The 18451-nt window shown below is 34.6% G+C and overlaps 1 protein-coding gene across 2 annotated transcripts in view; it reads right to left on the bottom strand.

Annotated features, from left to right (window-relative positions):
- Positions 1 to 18451, bottom strand: part of LOC140617522 (ovostatin homolog 2-like) — a 51394-nt gene that overhangs the window by 9383 nt on the left and 23560 nt on the right. For both annotated transcript variants that reach the window (XM_072799092.1, XM_072799093.1), the window contains exons 17-32: positions 17945 to 18092; positions 15327 to 15432; positions 14682 to 14910; positions 14190 to 14319; positions 11787 to 11905; positions 11058 to 11109; positions 10212 to 10295; positions 9280 to 9456; positions 8265 to 8346; positions 7289 to 7445; positions 5046 to 5120; positions 4042 to 4207; positions 3033 to 3244; positions 1778 to 1987; positions 1205 to 1329; positions 48 to 138 (exon numbers count right to left, since the gene is read on the bottom strand). In XM_072799092.1, coding sequence (XP_072655193.1) covers positions 48 to 138; positions 1205 to 1329; positions 1778 to 1987; positions 3033 to 3244; positions 4042 to 4207; positions 5046 to 5120; positions 7289 to 7445; positions 8265 to 8346; positions 9280 to 9456; positions 10212 to 10295; positions 11058 to 11109; positions 11787 to 11905; positions 14190 to 14319; positions 14682 to 14910; positions 15327 to 15432; positions 17945 to 18092 — 2163 coding nt within the window. The remainder of the gene's footprint in view (positions 1 to 47; positions 139 to 1204; positions 1330 to 1777; positions 1988 to 3032; positions 3245 to 4041; positions 4208 to 5045; positions 5121 to 7288; positions 7446 to 8264; positions 8347 to 9279; positions 9457 to 10211; positions 10296 to 11057; positions 11110 to 11786; positions 11906 to 14189; positions 14320 to 14681; positions 14911 to 15326; positions 15433 to 17944; positions 18093 to 18451) is intronic.

Here is an 18451-nt window from a genome sequence, read left to right as displayed (position 1 = left end):
ACACAATTTCTTTTTCTGGACTGAAAGTGTAATCTTCTATTATTTACCTTCTCAATGGATGCCATGACTGGAGTAAATCCTGACAGCATTTTTACATCAACAAGGACCATATTGGAGTTATTGTGAATTCCAGTATACCTGAAATTTAAAAACAACACAAGTTTAGACAATAGCCTAAAAAAGTGACCTATCTTATGGCAAGGATGGTGGATACATAGATACCAACTGGCTATATATCTGGAGCAAAGGTAAAAAACTGAAGAGGGAACACCTAAAGAAAGTGATTCTCAAACATCTGAGAATAGGAACAATTAGAAAGACAAAGGACATATAAATTGGGATAAAGAGTGAATTATCTGGACCTGAAATCTCCCCAATCTCTTTTAAGCTTCCTCGGGGCCTCAAAGTCATAGCTTATAAACAAAGCTGATAAGTTTATATCACATATACTTATTTTAGCTTCAGATTTGCATAATACTTAAAGGATATCTTTGTTTAGAAAGCAAGGTGTTGGTAGAAATTTAGAGTAACCATGTCCCCAAGTCATGTAGATTATGTCCCTAACTCTGGATAGCATTGTTGGGACACAAAATTGAGAGTTCCATGGTGTATGCAGTTCTTATCTTAGCTCTGATGTTTAAAAGATTTCATTTGGAAATCCTAAGAAAAATCCCCCAAATGAATTGTATTCAATGTTTCTCCATGTATTAATGAGGACTAAAACTCTCTGGCACCTATAAATTATATTTTAACTCAGGAAAATTATTTTATCTACTCCAAAAAATAAAAATCTAAAATAATTGCTCTACACAGTTAGAGAATAAGCATCCATAAGTTTTCTCATGCTGGCCCACCTGTGCCTGTCTTTGGCACCTCCATTGTCCAAATCCAACGGTACTTCCATAAACATGAAACACCGGAGGCATTTCTAGAATATCAGTGATGCAGAAGCTTTCAAATTCATACTTGCCTACAGTACAATTCTCACTTGCATAAGCACTGCACTGTGATGTACACACAGAGCTAGAAAGAGACTATGCTATAGAAATGTCACCACCAACATATGAACTCATTGTGGTCACCATCATTAATATTTATTTTGCTAGTATTTAAAACAATTACTTTTTAAAAAAAACAATTATTTTTTAATCTATTACTCAGGATCTCTCTAACCCAGGAGTTGATAACAAAATGGAACACTTACTTGAGGGTTACTATCAGGTCAAAATATCTCTGAAATGTATCTGAAGAGTTTTTCTTGATTATTTCCAAGGAAAGGGAAAATCCAGATGCTTTTTTAGGTAATAGTACATTATTCCTCAGGGTAACCTAGAAAGAATGCCAAATCAGAAGACAATCCATTCATATATCCTGTAGTAAGAACTGAAGGACTTATTTTTTCTCTATTTTCATTATTACTGCACTTTTTTTTTTACATTTTTATCATTAGGGAATAAGGCAAAATGTAATTATCCAGGTTTCAGTAGACCCAAGAATCTTTACATAAACAAATAATCTTGACATAATGGAAACATCAGAATGCTTTCTAACAGCGATGTTCTTCAAGAAACCTCAGTTATCTAGCTATGCTTAAGAGTATCTTTTTGTAAAATAACTTGCATTTTCAACTATTGAATAGAAAATATCAATGAGAGAAAGAACAGAGATAATAATGGAAATACACAATGGCAAAATAACACTCCATCTGTAACCGAAAGGATAGTCTAGCTCTTTAACTGGAAAATATTTATCTTTGTCTCAGGTAGATTTCTATTACCTGGATAAATGCACAACCTTGTCCTTCCACATCTAGTGTGTATTGTCCATGTGCTTTTGTTAGTTCAGAACGCTGGACCAGTAAGCGATTGTCACCGTTGACCTGGAACATCTCATTGGATTCTTCACCGCTTAAGGTGACAGTGTTTTGATCATTAGAGAAGGTGAACTTCATATAGTGGGTTATAGCAAGAAGACAGACAGCAGTGTCCTGCAAAGAACAGTAGAAGCAAAGATCTCAGCTTGTTATGATGCCATATTAGTCATCATTTGGCCATTAACTTTAAGTAGATTCATAAAAATATTCCTATGACAGGTCAACAGAACACCAAGAACCAAATCCTAAACAATAGAAAAATACATTTGCAAAAAAAAAAAAAAAAAAAAGAAAGAAATAAAAAGAAAAATACATTTGCTATGCAATTGTTGTCATTTAGTCTTCCTCAACAAATTCAGATTTTAGTAGTCCAAGGATTTTACAAAGTATAATCTCTGCATTGAAAATAGTGCCAAATCTTTTATAAAAATTGACATAATATAATATTACTTATATTATCATATGATATTTCCATTATGTCCATTTGCTAAGTATTTTGGTTACCTTGGATAATGCTTATGCCCATTGATCTTTGAAGAAAGTATTCAGAATCAGAAAAGGATGTTGTGAGATACACTAATATGGTTTTATTCAGAAAGTAAGACTACAGTAAAGAAAGTAAGGTGAGAAGTAAAGCTTTCCTTTGAGGGAATGAAACTGCATTTCTTTCAATTTTAATTTTTTTTCCGTTAAGACACAAACCACTATTCTTTTTATACCCATTTCTTCTGTTACTCATTCCTTTCATTGTTTTTCACAATGTATATATCACAGAAACAGAGGGAAATATTTTTTTCCTGGTTGATATATAGTATCATTGGATATCTAACTTATCATCAAGACTCCAGTGCTTATGACAACAATCTCTTCTAGACCTGTATTCTACTTCTACTGTATACGTGAAAGGAGAAATTAGTCATAAATTCCTTGAAAAGAGACTTTAGTTTATTCATTTATACCAATAGAGAGTTCTTCCTAGAGTGTCTGTTACACAAGAACAGCCCAATAAATAGTTGTTGACTCATAATAGAATACATAATATCGAATATTCTTCATCTCAGAAAGCATTTTCTATGATTACCTTTGCTATCTGGATTATTGAAAAGTAGTATCTTTTGTGTTACACATATTGTTATTATTATCGAGAACAATCAATCACCTGAGTGGAAGAGAAGCCCCCATGCGAATTCATCTGTTGGGCAAGCCATTGCACAATCCTACTCGCATAGGTGAGGTCAGGAGTTTTCTTGGAAAGAACAGCCAACAGCACGTAACAAGTCTTCTCGGTCTCAGCAGAAGGTGCATGAGGAATAAAGGATGGGGATGTGTCTGTCTTGGGTTTCTTTGCCCTTTCCCAATATATCACATTATCTGAGGAAAAGGAAGAATTTTCACACAGTCCCTATAAACACCATTAATTACTCATAAGAACAGTGCAAATTCCATTCCTGGCCTCTGCTATGGGCTGAAATGAGTCCCCTTCAAATTCACATTTCAAGTCCTAATCTCTAGTACCTCAGATTATGACTGTATTTGGAGATAAGGCCTTTAAAAGGGGGTGATTCAGTTAAAATGAAACTATTTGGGTGGGCCCTAATCCAGTATGACTGGTGTTCCAATAAGAAGAGGAATTTGAACACACAAAAGGGACACCAGATAGGCAGGAAAGGCCGTGTATAGACAGAAGGAGAAGATGTCCAAATATAAGCCAAAGAGAAAGACTTTAGAAGAAACCACACCTGTTGACACCTTGATCTTGGACATCTGGCCTCCAGAACTGTGAGAAAATATATTTCTGTTGTTTAAGGAACCTGGTCTGTGGTATTTTGTTATGGAGGTCCTATCACACTAATAAGCCTCCAATAGCAACTTCCTAAGGTTAAAAGTGGTATGTGATTAAATCCCACAAACAGTACTTTTGGTCTATGGCATGATCACAATGCTTGATTTCCTTTATTTCACTCATTTGAAAAGAAACTAGTTGAAAGGAGAAAGAAGGAAGTAGAAAATATGTAATGTTCTTCAGAGATAAAGGGGCCATTGAGAAACCCCAGAAGAGAAATAGAAACATATCAGTGAAGACAGGGTTCCTATATGGTTGCTAAGTAAGTTTCATTGCTTTATTCTCAAGGTCATCCCCATTAGTAAAAGTGAATAATAATATTTACTTGTTTTGGTAGCAGATTGATCGAGGATCTGGAGTAAGGATTCCACTTGCTTCTCTCTTTCAGCTAATGCAAAAGCATAAGCTAGAATTGCATGGATATAGCCATTGGTGACACCATCTTCCAGTGCCTCCTCTAGGCAAAAGAGTCCATTTCGTAGAGCAGGAAACTAGTTAAGGAGAGGGATAATATATTTTAAAAATATATCAGAATACTTCATAAGCTTGCTGAATATTTAAAATAATCATTCTTTATATAGTATATACTTGAGGTATATTTTACATAAAAACCTATTCATATGTACACATGTATTATACTTTATAAAATTGTTAAAATTCATTTTTAATGGCAACATTAGTATTTGGGAAATAAAATATACATAATATGAAAATAGTAGTTTTATATCTCCTCAGTAATATTTTAATTGATAATATGTACTTCTTCTATGTGGCAAAGCATATGAATTTATTTTTAGACCTAAGATATTTTACTCTAATATCTAAAATAGAGGTTTATATTTCTAAAGATGATTTTTGACATATTCTAATGACTCAGAAAATTCCTGCTATCTTAGTTCAGAAATAGATTTTTGAGTCAGATAATCTGAATTTGAGATGGAGTGTAGCCAATATGAATCATGCTTAAGTTGAAAATGTTTACACACTGAATTGGTTAGACAAATAGAATATTAAGTTATGCCTATACATAGAATAGGGGTTCTTCACCTGAAATTCATGGCCAAACTTCAGAAGTTATTTCAATACCCAAAATGGTATGAAAAGCTTGTGTATGTGTGCAGTTGTGTATTCTCCCTATAGAAAAACTCAAGAGTGCTCATCACCAGTTTCTACGAATCAAAAAATCTTTGAGCAGTATTCATTTAAGGGGTGGTAATGAATTAAATGCTCTCTTGATGTTTCATTCAGTCTGAGAATTTCAGATCACTCTGAATCCATAATTAATGTGCATTTAAGTGACTGGAATTCAAGGATGATGGGAAGCCATACAGTGAAATTGAGTCCAGCTTCAAGGAAGGCTCCAACAACATATGCAGTGAATAAAATGTTCTCTTCTTCTCCACCCTAAACACAAAGGAATAATTAATCAGAGGACAGTAGGCCATAAAAAAAGCTATTCTTCTGGAGTGAAACTAAGTATGAAAAAAACAGTAGAACAAATACCCTTATTCATAAAATCATCTTAAATGTAATTTTAAAATTAAATGGTTAATAACTATGCTGAATAAGAATCCATCAAGATTTATTACAGTAATGAAATAAAAAATACCATTAATCTCAAGTACATTAAAACATAATACACATCTATTTATGCCCTAATCTTGAGTATGAATTCCAAGCAATTTCTATGGCTCTATTTTACTCTATTTGTTGTTAATTTGGAAACGCAAGCAAAGAATTTCTGCTGCTTGGAGAGAAAGTTTCTGGGAAGGTGCCTGAACCTTTCTGGAAAAGTATCCTGAGAAGTAACAATAGTTAGGTCTCATAGATTTCTATTTTTTTTTTAAAGATTTTATTTATTTATTTGAGAGGGAGAGAGAGAGGAAGTAAGGGAGACAGCATAAGCAGGGAGGAGGGGCAGAAGGAGAGAGAGACCTCTCTGAACATGGAGCCCAGCATGGGACTCAATCCCAGGACTCTGGAATCATGACCTAAGCTGAAGCAGACGCTTAACTGACTGAGCCATCCAGGTGTCCCCTCATAGAATCTTAGAGGATAAAATCAGAAAAGCATGTATAAGTTATGCAATTTGTAAGCTGACAGTGAATAGAAATGCAGTGGGGAACTTAAGCATTAAGTAAACCAGCATTCACACCATAGATTCTGATTCAAAAAGTCAAGAATAAGACAGAGGGAGCTGTATGGAGCTCTAAAGATACTAATACAAACAAAACAGTATTCAGCTGGCACTGGAGATCCACTGATCTAGCATAAACCTCTTTTTTTCTCTAAGCAAAAATATGACCTCTTTCTTCTACAGAAAATGAATATCTGAGGAGCTCAGTTTTCAAGGTACAAATAACTGTAGAAGCAAACACTAAAATAAGATGCAGGAATCCATTTAAATTATAATAAGTTCTATTACCATTCCTCTACAGTATAGGTTTTTATTTTTTCGCTGCTTCTTACTCTTTTCCAATTTGATACGCACGCGTGTGTGCGTGCACGCACACACAAACACACAATTATGGAAGAGGGATTGGGTAAGATCAGACAAACTGAAGCAGTAGTCAGTAATGAATTCACTAAGGAGAAAAATGTAGAGATGTTTTAGAAGAGAACATGAAAAATTCTCATTTTTTACATGAGAACAAGGGCTCTTCTCTACCAGGGAGCTACTGTTGTGAAGAATAGATTTGGAATAATTTAAAGACATTTTTCTACACTACAAAAAGTATAGCAATCTGAAAACCATTTGCATTAAAATTGCATACCACACAGAGTGGCCATTTGTCCATATCTTGAAGTTGATTAGCTTTACATTCCCAAATCCAAGAACAGGAATGGTGATTAAGAAGGATACAGCAGGAAAGCCCAGAATATTTCAGGTGATAGTAGGTCATGTTAAAGTATCATGATCAGAGGAGTTGTTTCCAGAGGAAAATACAAAGATTAGGAGAATAAGACACAGGGGATGGAATGGAAGTGGACACCTATCTGCAAAGAAAGGAAATCAGAAGGGAAAATTTCTAGCAATTTACCTAAATATGGATAGGGAGTAGGTACCATTAAGGACATAGTTCATATCATTTGAATTTTGACCTAAGGCAAGCGAGGTCTTTATGCTTTGACTTGAGAAGGTATTAGGAGAGTGTTTCACTGAAATTCAGCTGTAAATTCCCAGATATGTTTCCTGAATTTTCTTGCTATCCATAATAGGAATAAATTCCCTAATCAAGGATCCTGATTAGGATCCTTTACATATTGTCTGGCTCCAAATTTATGAATGCTATCTTCCCAGATTTTTCTTCCTTCTCTCCTGTTTTCAGTTTATACACTGAAGGAAACTAGTTCTATGGAAGAACAAAAGACAGTGAAGCAAACAGCAGATTCATGAGGAGTTAAGTCTAGATGGGGTAAACAAGTATGTAGTAGAATGATGCTATGCCTGGCAGATTCAGAAGGGTAATATTCACCAGAAAACATCCCTGTTCCAGATTAATTAGATCAGAGGTAGGAAAGATAGGCAATGCAAAGGGGGCAAGGAGAGCCTGATTGTGTTCATTTCTTACCTCCCAGGCATTGTTGAAAACCTTGCCATCACTTTCAAAGCAGCCATTTATGTTCTGTTTGCTTGAAAGCCAGATTAAAGTCTCTCTTTGAACGTGTTCATCAATGTAAACATATTCCTTCATTCTCTCTAATGTCTTAAAAGTAAGGGCACTGAGCCTGTAATGCAAATCACTAGTTAGACAAAAGTTAGGTAAGAAAGAAATGTCATCTACTCTACAGATTCACTTACCATTGTTCCCTTTGGATAACAGATGCATCTAATTTGGCTAATGTTAACTGCAAAGAATCTTTACTGATAGTGCATTTTTTCCTTTTGATCAGTAAAATGTTATGAAAATCAATATGTAAAGAAGAAGTGTAGGTCATTTTCAGCATGTTTACAGACAAAGTTCTTGCTTTATGGTTCATTAGATTATCTATACATGGAGATGAAGGGGGTATAATCAGATGCTTCTAGTTTTGTTTGTTTGTTTGTTTGTTTGTTTTAGAGGGAGAGAGTCAGAGAAGGAAGGGTGGGGAGAGGCGGGGGAGAAGGAGACCTCAACATGGGGCTTGATCTCAAGACCCTGAGATCATGACCTGGGCCAAAATCTAGAGTTGGATGCTTAACTAGGCCACCTAGGTGCCCCTTGAGCTTTCTAGTTTTGCTTTCCTTTCTCCTAACTCTACACAGGTCTCTGAGAAGTGCAGATCAGCCTGTGTCACTTTCCACAAGGTTAGATTGTGGAAGTACAGGAGATTGTCAGTGAATGATCAGACTCCTTGACAAATTGCCATGGCACTCCAGGTGTATGGTTGCATTAGAATTAGAATAATCAAACACTTTAGGTTCTCTGATTCATCTCTGTAAATTCACTTTGAAACCCATTTTGCTTCCCAATCCTACCAAACTCAACTCCCTCAGACCCTCACAAGCCCTCCTCAGATCACTCCTATATAATTCAAGATAAATTTTTTTTCAAGAAAATACTTTACCATATGCTTCCTTTCTGATTCTTCTGCCAAAAAACACTATATGAACCATCAAAGTTTTTGAAAGACAACTGTTTTTGATAACCTAAAGTAAAAAATCAGGAAATTATTTTTTTAATCTAAGAAAATTAGAAGAAAAAAATGGCATAGTACAAGCCCTGTGTTTGGGTTTTAGACATAAATTATTAGATTGATCAACTTTAATTTCTGAAACTCAGAGTCTCTACTCATAGTGAGAAAAAGTAAATTTTACTTTCTGGGGTTTTATGACAAGATATTACATATGACTATAAATATATATATATGTAATTATAGGCACTTAACTAATTGTTTAATACCTTTTCCTTAAGGTTAATTTTCTTTTGTGTTATCTTTCTGAAAAGAAAACCTGAAGAAATTATACCCTTGGGTCTTTTCTTCATAGCATTTTTTTTTCAGATTTTAAGATTTATTTTTTTATGAGAAACACAGAGAGAGAGGTAGAGACATAGGTAGAGGGAGAAGCGGGCTCCCTGAGGAAAGCCCAGTGCGGGATTTCACACCAGGACCCCAGGATCATGACCTGAGCCAAAGGCAGACACTCAATCCCTGAGCCACCCAGACATCCCTTGATATCGTATTTTACAAGATTTATACATCCTTTTTCTATATACAAATCCAATCACTCCATTGCAATGGAACACAACTGAACAAACAAACGGAAGCTGATAAATGAACTATTTATAGCTACTATTAGGAAAAACAGCAATGAACAAGGTAACTTGGCAAAATATTCAGATTAAAAAAAATAGACTTATAATTTGAGATGTTATTGTTTTGAATTGAGAAGCTATATGACCACACAGATACTGAATTAAAAAAAAAAAGACTAGTTTGGACTCAGAGCATCCCAGTTCAGAGTTCAGATCCACTGTCCCCTACCCATGATAATATATCACAGTAAGAGCTTTATGACATCATAGTATTAGTAACAATTAATTTTATTTATTATGGACAGAAATAACTTAAATGGTCTCACCGTTAGACAAGAAAAAGAAAGCCTTAGATTTAACTTCCTCTGTCAACTGTTGAGTAGATTTCAGATAGTCAAGGACATAGGTATCTGATGCTAGTAGGGCAATATTCTGCTCTCCACATCCATAGGGCATTTGGAGAAGATTCTCCAGATTTTGCATAGCAAGTCCTAAGATATCCCCTAAAAATAAGAAAAGCAGAAGGTTACTACTGCTTATAAGTTGGCATCTCAGCATTAATAACTGTGGATAAAAGACACATAGTGGATGTAGGAAATACTTTAAATTGTACTTAAAAGGTGGAAACAAGGAAAGTTTTCATGAGGTAATTCTAAAGAGAAGATAGGCATGAAAGGTGAAGTTAAAGGAGTTTCTGGTATGAAAAATATTTCTGAAGATCTCATTACCAGAGAGAAGAGGAAGTTAGAATGTGTGTTTGTTTGTTTGCTTGCTTGTTCTTCAAGAAACTGACCCTGTGGATTATAAACTGTAATCCATCACTCCTAAAGAAGTGTTAATGCTAGAAAAAAGTTTACCTCTTATAAAATGATATTTTTCTGTTACTGAGGAAATTCCCACCATCTTTAACAAGCAGAATTTATTCTGATTCTTCAAAAGGGAATTTAATATTTCAGAAGAATGAGCTATATAACAGGAGGCTTTGTTTTCTAAATGCCAGTCATTTAGAAACAAGTGTTTCCTGGGACATAGACTTGAAACAAGTGTTTCCTGGGACATAGACTTGAAAATGGTACTGTAATTCCTTTAGATCCCACATGGAAACAAGCATAGAGGATGAACCTTCAACAGTACTTCCCTCCAGCTAATACTTTAGAAAAATTTCTCCATCATGTTATTTTAAGGATTATTATTTTTTAAAGATGATCTCAATCAAAATTTTCAAAGCATCACGAAAGACAAAATTTAACGAACTTACCAACGACAGTGACAAAGGCCCTGGCTGATCCTTCTACTACGTTGTTTGGCAAGTCCAAAACTACCTGTTTGGAGGCTTTGGTTCCTAGAAAGAAAATATCGATAAAGATAATGTGATAATTTTCTTTTATAAACTGTAGCAGCTGATCTGTGGGACCAATATATTAGGAAGTAGATTCCATTATTTACTTTTATTTTGCAAGTTGCTTGTTAGAAAAGATAAAACTGACATCTCTGATCTAGTTTAAAATCATGGTACATACAGAAAATGGTATATATATGTATGTATTGGATAATGGCCCTTATCTTCCATTAGTTTAATGCCTAAACTTCTATGTATCAAAAAAATGCAAAAAACTACTGACTGTGACATATAAAATAGCACACACAAAAGGTGAAGCTTGGAGACTCCCACTAAAATCAGATCATCATCAACAAGATGGCCACAAAGCAGGTGATGGAGGGACAGTGATGTAGCTCTCAGTTGCTTTATCCCAAGAGTACAAAGGGCATAATCATGACCTTCCTCTGTCCAATACTGTGCCACGATCACATGACAAGAGGAACCAAAGACATATAAGATGGGAAGAATAGGCTGTGGCAGACCAATGTCATAGGTGAACTAAAAAAAACAAAAAAACAAAAAACCGCTCATACTTTTTGTTAGCCAAAATTATACAATGAAGATAAGGCATGAAATGAAGTAATCCTCCATTAGATCCTTAAAATGTAATCACTGAAATGACTCAATATGGCAAGGGAACCAACGTGGAAGGAGAGGAAATAAGTTGACTCTGTTGATAAATTTTCTTTGGGACCAATCTGACCACTTAAAGGATCCTCTTACCTTTTGTACAGATAAGGAAACTTTGGGTCATTTCTTTTTCAATACCTTCAGGCTGTCAAAGAGTAAACAACAAGCACAAAATGAGTCTGGGTCACCTTCTATGTAGGAAACGTTATCAAGCCTCAGCTCAGATAGGCACGGTTGGCACATATTTGTCCCTGGGAGATAATCCATTTGTTGCTCCCTTTTGTTTAAATTTGAAGATCACTGTACAGTACCCACTTTAGTCCTTGTGTTCCCACAGTTCAGACAGAGATAACTTTGATGTCATTGTGGGACAATCTCCACTCTTCTGATCCTGTCTAGCATCTCCAATAGACAAATGAACGTGTTTTGCAGGGTAGGGACAGACCAAGAGGCAACATGAGAATTACGCACTGACCAGTGTTAATTCTTTTTGAGGGTGATGAGAACTACATGGGAGTGTAGGACAAATAGATCTGTCTTGGATTTGAGAGCTGGTTTAAAAAGGGAAGGGAAGAGCAACAGGAAACATGATTCAGGAGAAGGAAAATATCATCAAACCTTTTTTGAGTGTTAAGTTTTACTATCTTGGGGTCAGATATTAATTAAAGAAAGGATGAATTTTATTGCTGTTTTATTTCATATAAAATGTTATGTATTGTGTCAAAAGTAACTGTAGTCAATCAAGTTTATTCAAGAAGAATGTCTTTACATATTTAACTTATTTCTTTTCTGGAAGTGCTTGATACTTTTGTATGCACATACCTCTACCAACAGACTTTTGACCACAGTATCTTTCCAGTTTAGATTCTGCTGCTCAGTTGCTTCTTTTGGGCAGGCACTACTTTGTCTGGACTCAGCAACTACAGTGATATTCACTTTACCTGGAAAACATTCCAGAATATAAGTTAAATTGATGACTGGTCCATCTGTAAAGAAATTATTAGAGTCTAATGAACCACATCTTGAATCCAATGAACTGAATACTATCATCATATTTATGCTTGACCAAAATAACTTGCTTTTTCTCCTGCTTGAAGATAATTTGGTATGTTCTGTTTTACCTGTTTCAAGATTCCTTACATTGAATAAATGATTCATTACCTTAAAAACACAAGAAACAAATAAATAAACAAATAAGGAGCAGAATCAGACCTATAAATACAGAGAACAAACTGATGGTAGCCAGAGAGATGGCGGTGGGGGAGGATGAGCAAAATGGGTGAAGGGGAGTGGAGATCCAGGCTTCCAGTTATGGAATGAATTATCATGGGACTAAAAGGCACAGTAGGGGAAATATATAATAATATCATCATAGCCTTGTATGGTGACAGATGGTAACTATACTTGTGGTAGCACAGCATAACCTATAGTGATGATGAATCACTAAATTGTACACCTGACACTTATGTAACATTGTGGGCCAACCATACTCAAACAAAAAAATTTTAAATACCAACCAACCAACCAAAAAATAAGTGATTCATTTACTTAATTAAAAAGTAAGAAATTTTAAGGAAAAATAATAATTTGCAAAGCCAACAGAGCCAATTCCCTGATCATTGGTTGTTTATGAAGGTTACATAGACCAATATGCAGACATAACATCAAATAACCAGGACTCCTAACTTTCCCCAAATTTGAACAAACAAAAATAGTAAAATATGACATCGTGGAAAGGGTGTTAGATTTAAACTAGTGTTAGCAAGGAGTAGTTTTTTTTTAACTTCCTGTGAATCATAGATCATGAAATTAAAACTGATCTTCAGTTTCCTTGTAAAAATTAGAAGACTGAAAAGGTTCATTCTTTTGGTTTAGTATTACTGTATGCCTAAACACCAATATATATATATATATATATATATATATATATATATATATATATAACTATATAGTATAGGATATATTTTATATAGTATATATATATATATATATAGTAATATACATATAATATAGTAAATATATAACTAGTTATATATAGTATATATAGTAAATTGTATATATAATATATATACTATAATATATACATAAGTATATATTTACTATTCTTGTTTTTGCTTATTGCTGTGCTTTGTCTCATTTGTTTCTTTTTAAGAAAGCCTTTGATTCTCCATTCTTAGAACTATGTCCCCCACTTAGTGTCATAAAAGTTGCCATAAAAAATGCCATGTAGTATTCTATCTTAATTGCCAGGTTTAGATTTTTGAAGACCTACTGTAGTCAGAACAATTGAGAAACAAAATCTAACAGGAAAACTAGTTTTAATCAGACCAACCTCACAGGTGAACTAAAATAATCTCATAAATAAACCCATTGCTGTCCCAAATAATACAATGAATATGGGACATGAAATAAAGGAAATTTAATGACAATATTTTACATAAGCGATAAAGCATATCATGCTTCTACCACATCTAGTGTTTTCTGTTTACTAGATTCTTTTTACCTTTCCTTTCCCTTTTATTTTCAACAAGATATTTTCAAATTTATTTTTCTATATTGCAGACAGTATAACATGAAGACAATACTCTTCTCAGTGTTTGATCTCCATCCAAGTGTTCAGTATTTTTGATGTCTCATGATATATTTAGTAAATTTGCAAATCCTGGCAATCATTGTGATTGAGGAGAAATTTTGGTAGGTTACATGTTCATGATATAGGTGAAGGAGTAAGTTAGAAGTGAAGGAACTAGGCCACATTAATGAAAATATAATCTTTTAGTATATGATGTATGGATTTTATAAATCATGAAAATTGGCATTTATATTGTATTTCAATCACATTATGCTTTTATGCAAATGAATGGTAGTTTTGCTCTACATAAGCATAAGCAACTGGAATTAGATGATAAAAATAGTTTTTTTTAAATAGAATTTTTAATTGAGAATTTTAAAAAAGGGGAGGGAGAAAATTCTGTTTGTGCAGAAGGTGTAAGGGAAATAAATGAAGGGAATAAAAATAGGCTGGTTTCCCCCTTCACCTATTTTACCCATCCCAAGGATTAAGAGTATACTTATCATGATGAGCCTTAAATAGCATATAGAATTATTGAATCACTATATTGTGCACCTGAAACTAATATATGTTAACTATATTGGAATTAAAAGTAAAAAAAGAAAAAAGACACTGGCTTCCCATGAGACATTGGCATATACATAGCTGCTTACCCAATATTTTAGGTAATATAGTCCAGACATATGTTTTCTTCTCTCCAGCTTGGATAACCTCGCTGCCATTGTTTATAGGGGTGCTGATATTTGCCTCAAAATCCTGGGATGCTTCCAACTGAACAGAAATCTAAAAAAACAGTCATGCAATGAGGGTGACACTAAATACTTTACTGTTACTACTCTTCTTCCCTTCTTGAGAAAGTTAACTATTTTAAGTTAGCAAAAATTAAAGATACCAAATGACTTCTCACAAGAAGAAAAATAGGGTAGAACACTCATCATTATGAAAGGACATTGTCAAGTAGTATTTAAATCTTTGCTGTGAATTAAAGCAACAGTTTTTGTCCAGGGAATATGGAAACAGGTCTCATCACTTTGTAGTACCATTTTGCACTTGAAGAAAAAGAAGATGGCAATAGTCAAGGAAAACATTGAGGGATCTCTTGGCCATGTTAGATTTTTGTCTCCATGTCAAAAGCAGCAACTTACCTCTACACACGTGTTCAGGTAGCTGAAGACATTGACAATCAAATCAGATTGTTCATTTCGAACAACTGAAAAAGGCAAGGTCATTTCAACAAAGAAAGGCTGGGAGATTTCCAGGGTAGCTGTTGATGAAATGCCAAATCCAGCATCACCATTCACACAGAAGCCATTTGCCTGCCACTGTGTTATAGTATCAGGGATAACGAAGGACAGATTTGCTGAGCCTGAGGAACTAAGGAGAGATCATTGATAAAATGCATTCTTTATCTAAACAAGGAAACTAAATTTAGTCCAGAGCAAGCAAAGGTATATTAACCAAAGGTTAAAAGTAAGTTAAGATGTTTAGACAGGGCATTAAATAACAATCTCGAGAGCTGGATTTCTATGAAATTTATCCTTAAAAATGTCATATTTCTTTAAACACTGAATTATTTTTTTAAAAATTGAGGCAGCTTACATCTATATGCATGAGATTAATAAATGAGGAATGTTAGAAAAAATTAAAATATGGGGTCAGTACATACAAATGAATATATTACATATTTTACAAATATGGTATTGATTTATATATCCAGAAATAAATTTGAAGAAATAACCACAAAAAGAAAATAGAAATAAAGACACAGGAGAGAAAACTCAAAAACTCACTCGACACTGACAAGGTCCCATATCCATGTCTCTGGAAAGTTTGTCCTTACTGTTTCTATTATAGCCTGTCCTACATAGTCAAAATTCTCCTTCAAGCTTTCATGAGCTAAAAGAAAAGAGAATGCTTTATTTGGAGAGAACGAAGGTATGGGTTTCAGTGGCACACATCTATTAGCTATGTCTTTATCCACACATGGTCAGTGTGAAGCAAAATAGGGCTTTGCTCCTGGCATTATTGGCATTGCCAATAAATGTACATTTCAACCAAGGCATCAGCATTTTGATGTTCAAATCTCTGCCACTACGAAAAACAGCAACAAACAGACAAAAACAACAATTGGTCTACATTGTTTTTCCACAGCCAAATTTAGAGAAAGTTATATTTATTTATTGAATTGAGTTTCTCATTTGACAATATAGTGTTAGTTCCATTATGCTAACATTACTTTCCCTAAAGTTTCTAGGGACATTAATATTACTAGTTCTAAAGAACACTTTCTTTCATTTGCCTTACCTCTAGTCTGTATTTGACATTCTTCATCACTGTGTTCCTTTCAAACTGTCACTGTTGTTAACCTCTGTGATAGCACATCCTTCTAGTTCTTTTTCCTTTGCGACTCTCATTTTGCCATTCTCATTTGAGGATGTAATTAGTCCCTCTTCGACTGGTTACTAAGAGCTCTGTTTTAGGTCCTCCTCTTCTTTGCGTTATACACTGTCTCCATATCCTCACACATGGTGCCATTACAATGTGTGAGCTGATGACTGCCCCCCGCCCCCACCTCTGTGTCTCCTGCCTGGACCTTTCTTCTGAGTCCCAGACTTATGCATGTCATACCCTTATGCACACATTTCTTCTAAAATGCTTTTTAGGCATTTCAAATGAAACTGTTCCAAAAGTAAATGGATTATATCCTCCCCCAGTATATCCTGTCTCCTTGAGAGGTACCAAGATCCACTTGCCCAAATCAGAAACTGAAGAATTGTCCTTGATCCCATGCCTCATCCTCCTTTTCCCATCCTAACCAATCTGATGAAAACTACTTGAAAACAGCTCTCAAATCTATCCACGTTTTTCTATTTCCAGTGTCTTTTTATGGTAGTCCAAGTACCGCCATCTCTCAATTTGATTACTAGCATTTAGAATATTTCATACAAACAGCCCAAATCCCAATCCCCTTTTCCATAGAGCAGCCAGAGATATCTTTTAAAAACACATATTAGATTGTTTGCTGAAAACTTGTCAGTAGTGCATTATTGATTAAGATGCATTCCAAACTCTTAGAATGTCCTACAAGGTCTACATAGCTATCTACCTTCTTAGCTTGTCTTTCAGAGTACTTTCTCCCTGCTTGGAATGCCCTTCTATCTCTTTTGGTGGTGTCTTACTCATCTTTCACTTCTTGGTATAAATGCTACTTATTTGAGGGGCATATAATAGGCGCTTGGAGATTTGAAATTAATGTCTTCTACTCATATTCTTTCCATATAATGCACTCTCCCAAGGCTTTTGGAATTACCTGTTTCACTATAATGCTTCCCTGTTAGACTAAAAGTTCCACGAGAGTAGAAAATAAGCCACTGCATTTACAATGTGTGACTCAGTTCCTGGCCTCAATAAATGCTTCTTGAGTGACTTAACAAATGCATAACTGAAGAAAAAAAGATTAAAATGAATGATTCTGGGTTTCAAAATATTTTATTGAAACATACTAAAAAGTTGAAATGTTTCTGATAAAGTTTACTGAATATGGTGTCATTGAGTAGCAGAAAAATGGAAAGCCCAACCTCTTGATTAGGACTCCAGAGTAGTTTCAAACTCTGGACTTCATAGGGCTTCTTGACTCCTCCTCACTGAGTTCACCCTTGTTTAAAGTTGTCAGGCCTTTCACTTTTCTTGAGTAGTTTTAGTACTCATCTTTATGATCATCCTAACTTCAATTACTATACTAATTCAATGTTATGTAGAAGGACTTAAGGGTGTTATTCAAGTTTTTTCAGACCTGGAATTCAGCTTCGATTTTAGTTCCACTTTGATGATCTTGTTGCATTTTGCTCCCCTGTTTAAATTTCTGTTTTGAAAATCTTCCTGGCTACTTCATTTATCCAAGACTATGGCTGACTTTTTGTGCTTACAGCCTTTCCAATAGAAAGTGGACTGGTATTTGAACATGCTTCTCTGATGCCAGCTTTTTGGCTCTCTGGGAGTTAAAATATCTTTGCCCTGAACTCTATGTATTATGGTTTATACATAATAAAGGAATAAGGGCCCTTTAAGGACACCTCATTCTTCTGTCTAATAATCACTTGTAATGACTGTCTTCCTATATCACTACACATTGCCTGCTTTCTATGCTCTTCTGATATTGTGTTCTACCAATAAAAATAAACTTTCATAGTTGAAGCAAATTTTTTCTTAAAAAAAAAAAAAAGCAAAACAAAACCATTTCCGGTCTGCCTTATCCTGCTTTATTCACTTGTGGATGGATTTCTAATTGTAGCCAAAGACATGGCATAATTCACATGTAAACCCCAATTTTTATGGCTTTATCCCAAATACACCCAATTCTATGAATTCTTTTAGCCATCTCCCAGATACAAAATTCTAGATTACCCACATGCAATTCTGGATGGGGCATAACTGTATATCGGTGCATATTCTTCTGGGGCTAAATATGATGGCCTAGAGAATGGCAGCCTTCCCTCCATTGAACATACTTCTGGTTTCCGGTAATGAAGATTGGTAAAGACTTTCAGACCCATGCCCTTCCAAGAAACAAACAACAAAAGAAAGTTGTGAATTTCTTTCATGTAAGATCTAAAAAAGGGCTATTAACTATATTATAATTATAAGGAGATGATAAATACAGGTGTCCTCCACTAGCAAGGTCTGGGATTTTCAAGTCACTTTTATTTGATATATGGAAAGTTTTTAGTTTGGAACAAAAATGATAAGCACTAGGATTTGTCTAGCATTTTTGTTCTAGGATTTTGCTAAGTATTTTAAATTGTTCCCCATTTAATTTGATGGGAAAAATACTTATGAGATAAGCACTATCATCACCCTAATTAACATCAAACACAAACACACATAATGCATAGTCAGTCTTGTGGAGAGCTGGGAC

The sequence above is a fragment of the Canis lupus genome, chromosome 25 (assembly GCF_048164855.1).
Source record: "Canis lupus baileyi chromosome 25, mCanLup2.hap1, whole genome shotgun sequence".
Taxonomy (NCBI): domain Eukaryota; kingdom Metazoa; phylum Chordata; class Mammalia; order Carnivora; family Canidae; genus Canis; species Canis lupus.
Note: the sequence above shows the minus strand (reverse complement) of the source record. Positions and strands in the feature narration are given on the sequence as shown.